This window comes from Trichomycterus rosablanca, chromosome 16, assembly GCF_030014385.1.
Source record: "Trichomycterus rosablanca isolate fTriRos1 chromosome 16, fTriRos1.hap1, whole genome shotgun sequence".
In the NCBI taxonomy this organism is placed as follows: Eukaryota; Metazoa; Chordata; class Actinopteri; order Siluriformes; family Trichomycteridae; genus Trichomycterus; species Trichomycterus rosablanca.
Genome location: NC_086003.1, coordinates 26,624,004 through 26,638,679, shown reverse-complemented (window position 1 = coordinate 26,638,679; position 14,676 = coordinate 26,624,004). Strand labels below are relative to the sequence as shown.

General features: G+C 40.5%; 1 protein-coding gene across 1 annotated transcript in view; it reads right to left on the bottom strand.

Annotated features, from left to right (window-relative positions):
* Positions 1 to 14,676, bottom strand: part of zbtb16a (zinc finger and BTB domain containing 16a) — a 156,788-nt gene that overhangs the window by 67,738 nt on the left and 74,374 nt on the right. The window contains exon 3 of the mRNA XM_063011972.1: positions 11,690 to 11,787. Coding sequence (XP_062868042.1) covers positions 11,690 to 11,787 — 98 coding nt within the window. The remainder of the gene's footprint in view (positions 1 to 11,689; positions 11,788 to 14,676) is intronic.

Here is a 14,676-nt window from a genome sequence, read left to right as displayed (position 1 = left end):
CCCAGATGTCTAGCCATCACAATGTGGCCCTTGTCAAACTCGCTCAAATCCTCACGCTCGTCCATTTTTCCTGCTTCTAACATCAACTTTGAGGATAAAATGTTCACTTGCTGCCTAATATATCTCACCCACTAACAGGTGCCGTGATGAAGAGATAATCAGTGTTATTCACTTCACCTGTAAGTGGTCATAATGTTATGCCTGGTCGGTGTATATTAGTCTTGTGTTTAATAATATTATATTATGTAATGGTATTGCTTACATGAATGTATGAATGCAGCCATCATAAGTTAAAAACACCAGCACTTGTCTTACAAATCTGTTGTTGTTGATGTGGCATTATGGTTCATTTTTGATTGTTATCTTCTGGCAAATTATCTTTTATTACCCCCGTGCAAGTAATAATACCAATCCAGAGCAAATGGAAGACGTTTATTTATCATAATTACACATGTACAGCACATCTGCAGGGTCAGTCACTAAACGGTGACCTTGAAGCCACGAGGGTTAAGGGCCTTGCTTAAGGGCCCAACAGTGGCCGCACAGCCGATATTCAAACCCAAAACCAACTTTTATCCCAAAGCTTTGTTTCAAAAGTGTTTGTATTTGTCTAAATGCTTGTGTGTAAATTGTAAATACACCGTGCAGTGATTCTATAACCAGGACGATCTGCGATACTAATTATATTGATACGATGCTTGAACTGAAGTAAAGTATTACATTCACACATCTTACCTAAAACACTAATGTACTGTAGTTCTAGTAGAAAGGAAGAAAAAACCCTCGTCTTAATAACAGAAATAGTCTTCAAACGTGTTGCAATCTTACGCGCAACTTTGCAAGACTTGCAGTAGTCAGTTCCGTTACTACGATGTAATGATGTCAGATACTCGGGTCTGTTAAAGGAATAGAAACTGAGGATGTCCTGATTAGATTGTTTCCATCGATACCTACATTCCAGCTCTGATGCACAAAACCGATATAAGACTGAAGTTCTTTAAGTAATCAAGCTAATTCTGTCTACAAGTTGTACCAAGCGTCAAGGATCATAAGGACATAAGGATAAATGACATGTCATGCAAATTAACATTACAACCAACACAGCATGTAATACAGCAAAGGAAAGAAAAAAAAAAGGAAAATATGATTCTGTTCAGTTGTAGCCTAGTGGTTAAGGTACTGGACTAGTAAGCAAAAGGTTACTTGTTCAAATCCCACCAAGGCCCAGCAAGGCCCTTAACCCTCAGTTGCTTAGACTGTATACTGTCACAGTACTGTAAGTCGCTTTGGATAAAGGTGTCTGCTAAATGCTGAAAATGTCAAATGTAAATGTTCTGCATTAGATTTAATATCAGACTAATAAACAGATGCGCAGTATCAGATTAATAAGTAGATAAAGTAGATATCAGACTGGGACATTGAAACACTCAGACATGAAACATATTAATGAAAAAATTTTATCAAACCAGGAGCTTGTTGAAGGGCTAGAAATGGACACACTTTAGATTCAGCTCAGGAGCGGAAAGTCTAGAGGATTCATTAAAGGCAGATAAGAGAGTGCGGTAATACACCTAAGACGGCGAGTGATCTGCTCAAAGCTGTCAAACATCAAAGGCATCGGCAGGATCAGACGGACAGCGTGTGTACGGCGGTTCAGGTCGGGCTTTGGCGCGGGAAGCATTGCTCTGCGTTCATGATCCGGTTCTTTAATGCAATGAAAAGGAAGGTAGGGAGTCCTTTCAGTGGTCTGATGAAGACCAAACTCTTCCTGATTACAGGACCATTACACAGAGGCCTAATCATCTCTCCTGAACCTTATAATGGAGGAGATTTATGTCTGGCATAATTCGAGTGTTGTTGTAAATGGGGGCTTAATGTACATCAACAGGTCAGGGGAAAGTATTATGGGTTTAAACCACCAGAGAGAAGTTAGGGCACACGGCCAAACAGAAGCTCAGGCTATTTATCCACGCTGCCTGTCATCTCCTACTAATGCTCCACAGGGAGGGACGAAAGGAAAACGCACGGAAAGGAAGTGGCGGCGGGGGGGCTTTATCAGCTGCTCTAAAGAATTTACATGAGGCCGTACAGCGTTAGACTATTAGCGTTTTCCTCTTTCCCCACATGCTTTATTTATTTACAAGCTTTTTTCCCCGCCCAGAGCCCGCCACCTCGCCTGAATTCAGTGCTCTCTATTTTGGAATACGTGGCTTGGAAGCCGCTCAAGTTTCATTAATTTCTAGTTTGGGTACAGTATGTTCCTGGCCACACATCTGCGAGCGATCATAAACGCACTGGAATGCTGGCAGAACATCCAGACCTGCCGGCAGTCCATGATGTCATCATACTGAGGAAAGAGCTGGACAGCGGCCAGACTGTGGGAGCCCGGCACTCGCTCGCTGCTTCTGACGGAATAACAGAGAGAGAGAGAGAGAGAGGGCGTGCGAGAGAGAAAAACACAAATGCACTTTGTCTCCCAGAGAAACCCGAATACATCCACTGCATGACGGAGATCAGCTGCTCTGTGAGGCGTCAAAATGCTCAACAGGTCCAGTAGGGAAAAAATATGATTTTAAAGGAGGATATGTTCATTGTTAGGGCTTGGAAGGCAGAAGCTTCAGTCATAAAAAACTGCTCCACTGGCTAGTGTTTCTTGGCAGGTGTGTCAGGCACCAAGAGAAGGGTAAAGGCTTAAATGCTTAACCCCTACAGTAAGGTTTAGTGGTTTAGTAGTCTTTAGGATCTGTATGTTAGACAGTGCTTTAAAAGCCAGGCTTTAATGCAGGTCCCAAGCCCAGATAAATAGGAGAACTGTGTCAGGAAGGGCATCCAGTGTAAAAACAGTGCCAAATCAAATATGAGAACAAACGATCCACCATGGCAACCCATAATGAAGTAGCCAAAAGGAATCATCATTATCATGGAGCAGTTGTTACCGGTTTCATCCCCACCATTGCCAGGCTGTCACTGTTGGGCCCTTGAGCAAGACCCTTAACCCTTAATTGCTTTTCTCACTTCTATTTACTTCTATTCTAGGCAGAATCCAAAAAAAAGCACACAGCTAGGATTTTCGATGCTCAGGTGCCAGACAGTGGCAGTACAGGTGAAGAATATTGGGTGCTGGTGGTTGCTCTTCGGTTAAGGTACGTGATTATTAATTAGAAGGTTGAGAAATTAATTCCCAGTAAACACTAAACCGACACAAGCTGTCCCATAAAGACAGTTCTTATCCCTGTTTCAGTTGTAAGCCCTGTTTTTTGTTGATCAGTAAACGCAAATGTAAAATATTAGCTGCCAGTGGGAGATGGGCATGGCTAACCTAGGTAAAAGGTACAAATTTGCTACTGGGTTGTTTAATTTAGTTGAATTAGGTTTAGAATTGGCAGGTGCCTGTAACAGGTTAACGATTAAAGTTTTGAGAGTTCAAGTCAGGCTCAAAACACACATTTATGGCCTTTAGAATAACCAGTAGCCCCTTAATTCCTGGCATTGTACCCCATACCTTTGGTTAAAACCATCTAGCAAAGTGCTGCATGACCTACCTAGCTTGAATGAAATAGCCATGAATGAACTTTGTAAGACCTACATCTCACTATTTCGGTTGAAGTTTGGTATGGAAGTGCAGCAGGTAATATGAGTGTCACATAGCTCCAAGGCCCTGAGGACCTGGGTTTGATCCTCACGTTTCTGGTCACGTTCTGTGTGAAGTTCCACTGTGGCGTTCTGACAACCAAAAGGCATACCAATAAACTGAAAGGCTGCTTTAGAATCACCCTTAGGTGTGAGTGAGTAAGTGAAGAGGTATGTTTGCGATACCTTGTGATGAACTGTCAGCCTGTCCAGGCTTAACATGATTTTGATTAGGATGAAGACGTTACTGAAGAATGAATGAATAAATGAGTGTGTGACAGTTCTGGGGAAAGATGGAAACTAGGTAGAACAGGAATAAAAAAGAAGTTTTCAATTGACTGCTTTCTTGACTGATTGCACAAGCCCGTGCTGCATGTTCAGGCTGGCAGAGGTTGGCACTGGCGTACGCGGGTTCAGCTTCCACTACTAATGAAGTCAAGTGTGGTCCAGTGGCAGGTCCCTCTAGAGAACAGCGCACAGATTTAATCAGGCTGTGCCGGGCACTCGGTTCGGCTAATGAGAGCGTTCACGCGGCCCGGCGAGTGTGTGTGTGAGCACCTGGTCGTGTGTGTGTCTGAGATCTGGATGGTTCAATCCGTCTCATCTAGAGGAGGGCGGGTGACGGGGACGCTGTTGGACTCGGGCGCTGGTTGTGACACCCTGCATTGTTTGTTGGGTTGTTTATGTATAAAGGTCAGAAGTGAGAGTGCGGCACTGAGTACTTTATAAATGTCGGCTTTTCAAGTACAGAAACGAAAACAAAATACTTGTGATAGAGAATCACAATGAAAGCTGCGTGCCTGTAATGGTTTCGTCGAGCCCGGCCTCTACTTGCTCTCTCTTTTAAAAAAAGGCAGCCCTAAATATATCTCTGGGCCAGGCTGACGTGATCCAAGTCTTCCAGTGCACTCTTTGAAGTCACAAGGGGAGCTCACATAACGCTAATAGCCTAGCAAATGGCCGAGTCACTTTTTTTTCCCCTGCCTGTTCACTGCTGCATGCTCTGAGTACCAGACGCTCGTGGACCATGTTGACCTTAACCTGAGGAGAAAACATCAGCACACGCCGTTCCATTATCCAGCCCTCAGCATGGCCGTGTCTCCACAGAGGAGATAGATTAAGACTAGCACTGGATGGCTAATAGATATTATTGAATATTGTGACAGTTTCAAATTTGGGCCAATATCTCGCTAGTCTCTCGAGGCTAGCCGGGTTCCCTAAGTAGATTATGTCTGGAAAAATACAAGGTAAAAGTTGGACATGAAGTCTGCAGAAATCAAACGTGGCTCATTTCTCACAAAGCGAATCTTTAAAATAAATATTGGGATGAACATTTGATGCTCACAGTGGTGTTTTATTGCATTTGTGTACTTTCTGTTTCTTTTTTCTTGAGTGAAAGTATAAAACCACTGACACAAATCCTAGGGTTCATATTTTAATGAGCGTATTTTAATGATTTATATTTTAATAACAGTTCTTTTGGCATGTACTTGATCCCACTGTTTGGTTTAGAATGCAGCACTTCCCTTTTTTATTTTTACAAAAATTGCACTCTTTCTTTTAAATTATTTATTTATTTATTTTATTAGGATTTAAACGTCATATTTTACACACTTTGGTTACATTCATGACAGGACAGATAATTACTGGATACACTAGATTCATCAGTTCATGTTTTTAACATCAAACACAGTCATGGACAATTGTGGATCTCCAATTCACCTCACTTGCACGTTGTTGGACTGTGGGAGGAAATCGGAGCTCCTGGAGGGAACCCACACAGACACGGGGAGAACATGCAAACTCCACACAGAAAGGACCCGGACCGTCCCACCTGGGAATCGAGCATTTATGAAGCAAACGCAACGTAAGATGTGAATCCAGCTAATCACACCTATAAAAAAAGACGAGCTTAAATGCAAGCACCCAGGCTCTTCACATCTTTACATATTTATATTCATCCAGACTCTTCCTTCAAACCATTTTGCGCACTATGTAGCATCCACAACAGTCCGGGTCCTTTCTGTGTAGAGCATGTTCTTCTCGTGTCTGCGTGGGTTTTCTCCGGGAGCTCCGGTTTCCTCCCATAGTACAAAGACGTGCAAGTGAGGTGAATTGGAGACAAAATTGTCCATGACTGTGTTTGACTTTAAACTTGTGAACTGATGAATCTTGTGTAACCAGTAACTACCTGTTCTGTCATGAATGGAACCAAGGTGTGTAAAATATGTTTAAATCGTTAAAATCCTATTAAATAATAAATAAATAATATGTAGCATCCACAAGACTGTTAAATGACACTGTAGTGATCATTCATACTGAAAATATGAGTTAAATCTGACAGCTGTAACAGGCAAGTCAGGTAGTTCTCAAGTAGTGTCTATAGCTGTGATATAATGAAATATGATGCGCACTAAAGTACTCAAAATTGCACCGAATGCACCCCAACTGCTCCGAGCTCCAATTGTTCAGTGGTTAGTTTTTATTTTGACTGTTACAAATAGGGTCTGTCTGGAGATCTGCTGAAACTACACAATACACAAGCATGTCTTTTATATGCCTGAAAAAAAGAAAACAAAGGCCTGAGGTGGTCACAAAAGCAAACATGATGTACTGTGGCGTTAAACGGCAATAAAACAACATGACCTGCTGAAAAAAATGCCGTCAACTAAAACTGGGTAACTGGAAGATAATTCTGAACTACGTGGTGCTTGTTGTGTGCAAGTTGAACTCTTTAAAAATCCTCTATTCATAGAGGTATGGGGCAAATGACTTTTTTTTCAGGAGAAGGAAGGAGGGCTGAGAGGACCAATGGTTTGTGATGAGAGCCAAAGTTTGGTACTGATAGCTGGTTAACATTAAAAAAACCTCTATATAATATTAAACTGTGTAGCTAAACTACCACAACCAACAGACAAATTCTACTTAATGTTTAAAAATCACACCCAAACAGGATTCATTTCTCTGGAAACTCAATATCAGGTCTTTATTATTTTACAAAATATTTAATATTGCAGCTTTACAATTTAATGCAATTTCTAAACACTTTCTCCAGCCGAGCATGTAAAAATGTTAACCACATAAACAACATCGTTCACCCGCCGTGCAGAAGTCACACACAGCTCTAAAACAACACTACTGTCGGACGATGATAAAAAAAAAAAACAATGACAAGGGAAAAAAAAACTGGCGCGAGTCTGACTGTACGTACTGTACCCTAACCATGGCAGACGGCCCAGACTGGCGCACTGCCAGGTTACAATAAAACAAACATTGAGACGATGTGGCCCTGCCGAACTGAGAGCAGGAGGAGGGAGGGAGACTAAAATCATACCAAAACACACACCGCATGGCTAATATCATCATCCTTCAGCTTCTCTCAAGCTTACAGAGTAAAGGATGCAGCCGATGCCACTTATTACCTCGTTCCACTGTTGTAGGCGCTGATAAAAATCAAACCGCTCAGAACAGGAAGGATAAAAACAGCACGTCTGCAGCGGAGAGAGAAGAATCAAAAGAGACGGTGGCCGTGCCGGAGCGAGGCTCTCTGTAAAAGGACTTCAATGGAAAATCAACTGAAAAGCTCGAGCAGTGTACAAGAGCAAAGCTCTCAAGAGCCAAACAGCGCAAACAAAAGAATCAGGTTAGCGCTGCATGTCAACCATCAGCCGACTGTCAGGCCCGCTTTCTCTTTCTGCTGCCTGTAATCCACTTTTATTACAAGTGTTGAGGAAAGAAACAACTCTGGAATTAACAAGCACAGCATACACAGCATACAGCCCACACACTCATGACATTATAGCTGATAATTAATAATTACACCCATAACTGAAATGAAAGGCGCTAGTATTGCTACTACGTACCTAAATCTTCTTTATTGAGTTATTCTGTAGTGATGCTGAGATTTACCCTCGTCGTCATGTAGGTATCATTGCAGTTCTGAGAATGGTCCACCACCCAAACATCTGGTCAGTGAGGGTCTTATGGGGGTTCAGATTAATAAACTGGGTACAGAGCAACAGATGAGCTACAGATAGAGAGATCTCTGCTGTGCTACCAGTCAGCCAGGCATCTATACAGACATGCCAGCCTATTCATGCTTTGTATCTAGTGTTTCTCGGTGGAACTAGACCTGCCGTAACCCTGACCAGAGACAAGTATCAAGCACCCACTTTACCAGCTCCACAGCCCACATCCTGCCAAACATCATTATGACAGTAGGCAGAGGTGAAGATCAAACCTGGGTCCTTGCAGATGTGTGACATTAACACAAAGTGCTGCTTTATCATGGTTCAGAATCATGGTGCGTCTGGAGTGGGGTGTCGATTCATCACAAAGCAACACACACACACTGATTACTTATATAATTTTATTATGTTATATTAATATTATTACTGCTATTATTATTGTTATTATTATTATTGTTTTATTATTATTATTATTATTATTATTACTATTATCATTATTATTATTACTATAATCATTATTACTACTTATATAATTATTTTGTTATTATTATGGTTATTATTATTTTTTTTCAGTCATTACTAATGCTATAATTGTTTTATATTGTTATTATTAATAATCTTCTTACTATTATTGTCATTACTATTAATATTATGATTATTATTGTTGCTGTTATTACTATTATGATTATTAATATTGTTAATATTAATATTGTTTATTTATATTATTATTATTATTAATATTATTATTAGTTATTAATGTAATTGTTTTTTATAGTTATTTTTATTATTATTAATATTATTATTAGTTATTTATTTATTTTCTTCTTTTTATTTATTATTGGCCATTATTATTATTTATTACTACAAATTTTTTTATTATTATTATTATTATATTATTATTATTACTACTACTACTACTACTACTACTACTACTATCATTATTATTATTACTACTATTATTATTAATTATTATTATTATTATTATTATTATTATTATTACTGGTGTTGCTGTTATTGTTATTACTATCATTATTGATATTGTGTTTATTATTATTATTATCATTATTTAGTCATTACTATTGATGTAATTGTTTTAATATTGTTATTGATTTATTTATCTTCTTTTTATTTATTATTGGTCATTATTATTATTATTATTACTGTTATTATTATAATTACTTATTATAATTATTATTATTACAGGTGCTGTTGTTATTGTTATTACTATCATTATTAATAGTGTTTATTATTATTTAGTCATTACTATTGATGTAATTGTTTTTATATTATTATCATTTATTTATTTTCTTTTTATTTATTATTGTTCTTTACTATTATCATAACTGTTATTATTATTATTATGTTAATAAGAACATGCATCACTGGTTTGTTTTTAAATGTCTTTATGTGCTGCATGTTGTAACTTCACACTCCTCCATGATCTCTCGGTGCTTTTTGCTCACATCATGCAGTCAGACAATCGAATATTTTTAATGTCAATATCTTAATACAGTCAGATCGGCTCGGCTCTTTTTTTTCCGCGGGACTGTTTGAAGCCGAGTGCAGTGTGGAGATGAATGGCATTTCATGCTGGGCTGCAGAATTCAATTCATGCACGACGCAGCACGAGTGAAGCCAGACGAAGGAAATATCTAATGTTTATTTTAGCAGCTGCTCAAATCCCAAGATGCGTTTTCAATAACAGACTCTGTGGAGATATTGTACGATCAGTGCGCGTGTGAAGGCTTCCCATCGAGCTTCTGCTCCACTCTGACATTTATAAGAAATTCTCTAATAAAGACCAGCCAGCAGTTTCACGCTGACCTCGGGTCAATGTGCTCTCATTTAGAAAGAATTTCACTGTCCAGCATTATGCTCGGAGTTTGGGAGGCTAGACGGTGCAGTTTGGATTAAACAGTGTGAGTGGAGTGAAGGACAATCCTGAGCTCAGGACTGGACTGTGTGGTGTTTGTTGTTGTTGTGTGCAGGGTGAACACTTTAATCCTATTTATGGAGGTAATTTCCTGTCAAAAGTCATCTAAATATAACATTTCTAAATGTGAACGGCTCAGTGGGTAAGACACTGGACCACTAATTGGAAGGTTATTGGTTTTAGCTCCACCACTGTCAGGTTGCCACTTCCCAGGACATCAATCCACCTATAAGGGCAATTAAAAGTAACCCAGTTTTGTAGAGGTGGGAGGAAACTAAAGACAGAAACTAAACAAGAGGTGAGATTCAAACCCTGAAACCCTGGAGTTGTACAGCGCACACACAACCTGCTACACCATCATATGTGAATTATTCGGCTATATTTTTATAACGGGGATGATGGAAATCATCACAAAAAATACATACATTTTAAGTTCACCGGGAGTCCAAGAGAGCAAACCTGACCTTGCTTTCTGAGATCAAGCCACATGCCACGTTTTGTCAGACTTACGTGCAGCCAGGTCTACAAAAACGAGTCCAGAGGAAAATGTACTAATTATTTTTCCCCTCAGATATGCTTGTGTGGCATCAGAGATGCCATCAGCCCGAAAAGCCTAGCAACTGGGAGGTGCACCTATCAGTGCGCTCTCAGTATTGATCCCAAGCCCAAATAACAAAAAATGAAGAGGGTTGCATCAGAAAGGGCAACGGGACCAAGATGATCCACTGTGGCAACCCCAAAATACAGGAATAGCCAAAAGTAAAAATAAATAAATTTTTTTTTAGCTCTTAATGATTTTTTAGCTCTGCACGATCCCCCCCGAGTAAACAACCGACATGATTTGATTAGGGAGCTGCAAAGAAAAGACAGAACGGTGATTTCATCTCGTAAATAGGAGAGAAAAACCAACAGCCATAACATTAAAACCACCTCCTTGTTTCTACACTCAATGTCCATTTTATCAGCTCCACTGACCATATAGAAGCACTTTGTAGTTCTACAATTACTGACTGTAGTCCATCTGTTTCTCTACATACTGTTTTAGCCTGCTTTCACCCTGTTCTTCAATGGTCAGGACCCCCACAGGACCACTACAGAGCAGGTATTATTTAGGTGGTGGATGATTCTCAGCACTGCAGTGACACTGACATGGTGGTGGTGTGTTAGTGTGTGTTGTACTGGTGTGAGTAGTTTCAAACACCATGTCCACTCTATTAGACACTCCTACCTAGTTGTTCCACCTTGTAGATGTAAAATCAGAGACGATCACTCATCTATTGCTGCTGTTTGAGTTGGTCATCTTCTAGACCTTCATCAGTGGTCACAGGACGCTGCCCACGGAGCGCTGTTGGCTGGACACACTAACACACCACCACCATGTCAGTGTCACTGCAGTGCTGAGAATCATCCACCACCTAAATAATACCTGCTCTGTGGTGGTCCTGTGGACCTGACCCTTGAAGAACAGGGTGAAAGCAGGCGAATAGGGTATGTAGAGAAACAGATGGACTACAGTTAGTAATTGTAGAACGACAAAGTGCTTCTACATGGTAAGTGGAGCTGCCTGATCGGTGTATACTATTATACATTTACTGCCTGATGATCATCCTGACGTCCAACTGGATTGTGATTGTAAAGGTACCAGTCTAGTTCTAGTACAGCATGGTAAATGTTCTACTGTGGCCTGTGGATTCAGCTGTAATAAAGAACTGAGGGAGAATCTTGCGCTGAACGGGCGTCCCACGGCGTTTACAGCCTCTATATAATTCAGCTTCATTTCGGACTGCAGGAGAGAAGTCGAGTCTCCAATAAAACCCCTCCAACTCCAGTAAAAACCCCAGCAGTGCAAATACGACCCCTATGATTTAGCAGAATCAATAGACTGTGTGTGTGCATTAAATTACATGAGTGTTGCTGTGGTAATGCCTGTCTGTGCGCCCGGCTCGCTGGCCGATCAGTAGTCAGAATCTCGGGCGTTTCTTGACCGAATGGCTATTTCACCAGCCATGCAAATGAGCTCAGATTTACTCCTGTGACTATTACTATACGTCCGGCAATGTATGGCTATCTTCAGCCCCTGGGTTCAGCTCCTCTAAGCTATATTTGGACACACATTAGGGGAAGCGGGGCCCCCCAGACATGAGCAGGTAAACGTTACCTGAGTGAGACAGCAAGTGCATCCTCAGGCGCAGGCTGTCGAGAAAGTGCTTGCCGCACAGCTCGCAGCCGTAGGTCTTCATTCCGCTGTGCAGCTTCCTGCGGAGAAAGACAGAGCAAAGCGTCAGGGGCGGGTTCACTGCCAGCTCTGTTTATTTAACTCTCATAAAGACGGGGTGCTCGACGCCCCCGAGTACACAGCCGACATGATTTGATTAGGGAGCTGCAAAGCAAAGACAGAACGGTGTAATTTCATCTCGTAAATGGGACGAGAAAAACCAACAGCGTAGCATGACTTAAAGGAACACGGCTGAGGGCCGACAGGAGATGTATACATATACTGCCTGATGATCTATAGCATGTATCTACCATTTAAAATCATTCAGAAAAGTGCTGCTCAGTTACATTTGATAAAATAAAGGAAAAACATAAAAGCAAGACATAAAATGTTAATACATTTTAAGTTCCATACATGATAGTGACATAACCACTGGTCACCGGGAGTCCAAGAGAGCATAATTATCCATGTTTTTTGAGATGACATTCTTGAATCCTCATAAAAAAAAAACACAAGCCATGTTCTCTCACTTACGTGCCGTCACGTCTACAAAATGGGTCCAAAGGGAAAATGTACTAATTATTTTTCCCCTCAGAGATGCTTGTGTGGCGCAGTGGTAGAATGTGTGAATCAGGGTTCAAATCTCAGAGGTGCTATCAGCCGATCGAGCGTCTACAGAGACATGACGCCCAAAAAGCCTAGCAACTAGAAGGTTGCACTTGTCAGTGCACACTTAATTCTGGTCCCAAATAGTTAATAGACCAGTTAACAGACCAGTGGTTAGACACAACCACTGGTCACCGGGAGTCCGAGAGAGCATAATTATTCTTGTTTTTTTTTAAACGATTCTTGAATCCTCTGACGTGCCGTCACGTCTACAAAATGGGTCCAGAGCAAAATTGACTAATTATTCCCCCCCTCAGAGATACTTGTGTGGTGCAGTGTCAAAACACACTAGTCTACTATCTCTTAGATCTAATCAGCTAAGGCTTTAAATCTCAAGGTGCTGTCAGCCGGCCAGGCGTCTACACAGACACAATGACAGGAAGCAACAAGTTTTCTAGAACTAATCTGTTATATATGTATATTTTACATTTATATTTTGTGCATTTAGCAGACGCTTTTATCCAAAGTGACTTAAAGCACTGTGACAGTATACAGTCTAAGCAATTAAGGGTTAAAGGCCATGCTCAAGGGCCCAACAGTGGCAACCTGGCAATGGTGGGGCTTGAACCACCCACCTTTCGATTACTAGTCCGGTACCTTAATCGCTAAGCTACAACTGCCCTTGCACACTACCCTGCCCTGTATACACTGTATGGCCCAAAGCTTGTTGGACGTGTCATCTCAAAAGCAAATTAAAATAAAGTGACCTCTATGTGATTTTTCTCAGCTATAAAAAGTCACTCTTTGTGCCCATTCAGTCGAAAGAGTATTTGTATGGCTGGGCAGTGATGTTGGTCAAGAAAACCTCAGTTGAAGTTCAGGTTAATTCCAGAGCTGTTCAGTGAGGCAGAGGTCAGGGCTCTGTGTAGGACGTTGGAGCTTCTTTAAACCGAGCTTTTCTTCATGTCTTTATGGCTTTATAAAGCTTGCTTTGTTCACAGGGCCTTTCATAAACTGTTGCTTCCGAGCAGGAAGCATATTATTTCCTTTATATAATTAATTTATTGCACCTGTTAGCTACTGTTGTGGCTGAAACATGTGAATTCAAAACGTCAATTCGGAGGTGTCTCAATACTGTCCCTACAAGGTATCACCATGCCATAAAAATCAAATATACTGCGGTGAATTTTTGCTCACATGACCCACACACAACACAATATTAAAGCTGTCGTATGTAATTTTTGGACATTTAAGGATTTTGAGGCCACCGGGGCAGAAATATGTTCCTTCATGCGACTCGTAGAAGAAAATGTTCTCAGGAAAAGATAAAACAGTGTTTGTTAAACCGAGTGTTGAGTCAATGAGTGTCCAAGGTTGGGACATCAAGCTGTGATGATCCTTGACCTTTGACAGGAAAATAGAAGGCTAAAGGTGAACGGACAGCAAACGTATGGGCTTTTAGGGGCAACAGGATTACAGCTTTAAAGGTAAATGATTAATTATCATGAACAACATATCAAACAATGAAAACAATAAAAGTCTTTTTTAAAACCTACAATAGCAGTCATTTTTTTCATTCACTGTCTGTTTTAGCACTGATTTATCCTGGTCAGGGTCACGGTGAGTTTGAGTAAATAACTAAATGACAAAGTAGCTTTAAATATTTTTATATTTAAATATAGAAAAATATGAGAATATAAGAACATATAACAAAGAACAAAAAACTAAAGGGGGTTAGCCTAAAAGGTGCAGTTTTTAGACATTATGTTTGGTAAATTATTTAATTAATTTAGTTATTTATTTTATTAAAGGTTGAGGTTTCTTAGCTTGATGCCATGTTGGCTTACAGATAGAAAATCATGTCACTAATATCAACTGTAATCAGAACAATGTTAACAATGTTAACCGGACAGTCTGGTCTAAGCTACTTGCTAATCATATGGGGCGGCACGGTGGCTCGGTGGGTAGCACTGTCGCCTCACAGCAAGAAGGTCCTGGGTTCGATCCCCAAGTGGGGCGGTCCGGGTCCTTTCTGTGTGGAGTTTGCATGTTCTTCCAGTGTCTGTGTGGGTTTCCTGCGGGAGCTCCGGTTTCCTCCCACAGTGAGTGTGCAAGTGAGGTGAATTGGAGATACTAAATTGTCCATGACTGTGTTTGACATTAAACTTGTGAACTGATAAATCTTGTTTAATGAGTAACTACCGTTCCTGTCATGAATGTAACCAAAGTGTAAAACATGACGTTACAATCCTAATAAATAAATGCTAATCATATGACCGACAACACACCTGCCGATACAGCTAAGTGTTTCAAAGCAATTAGCA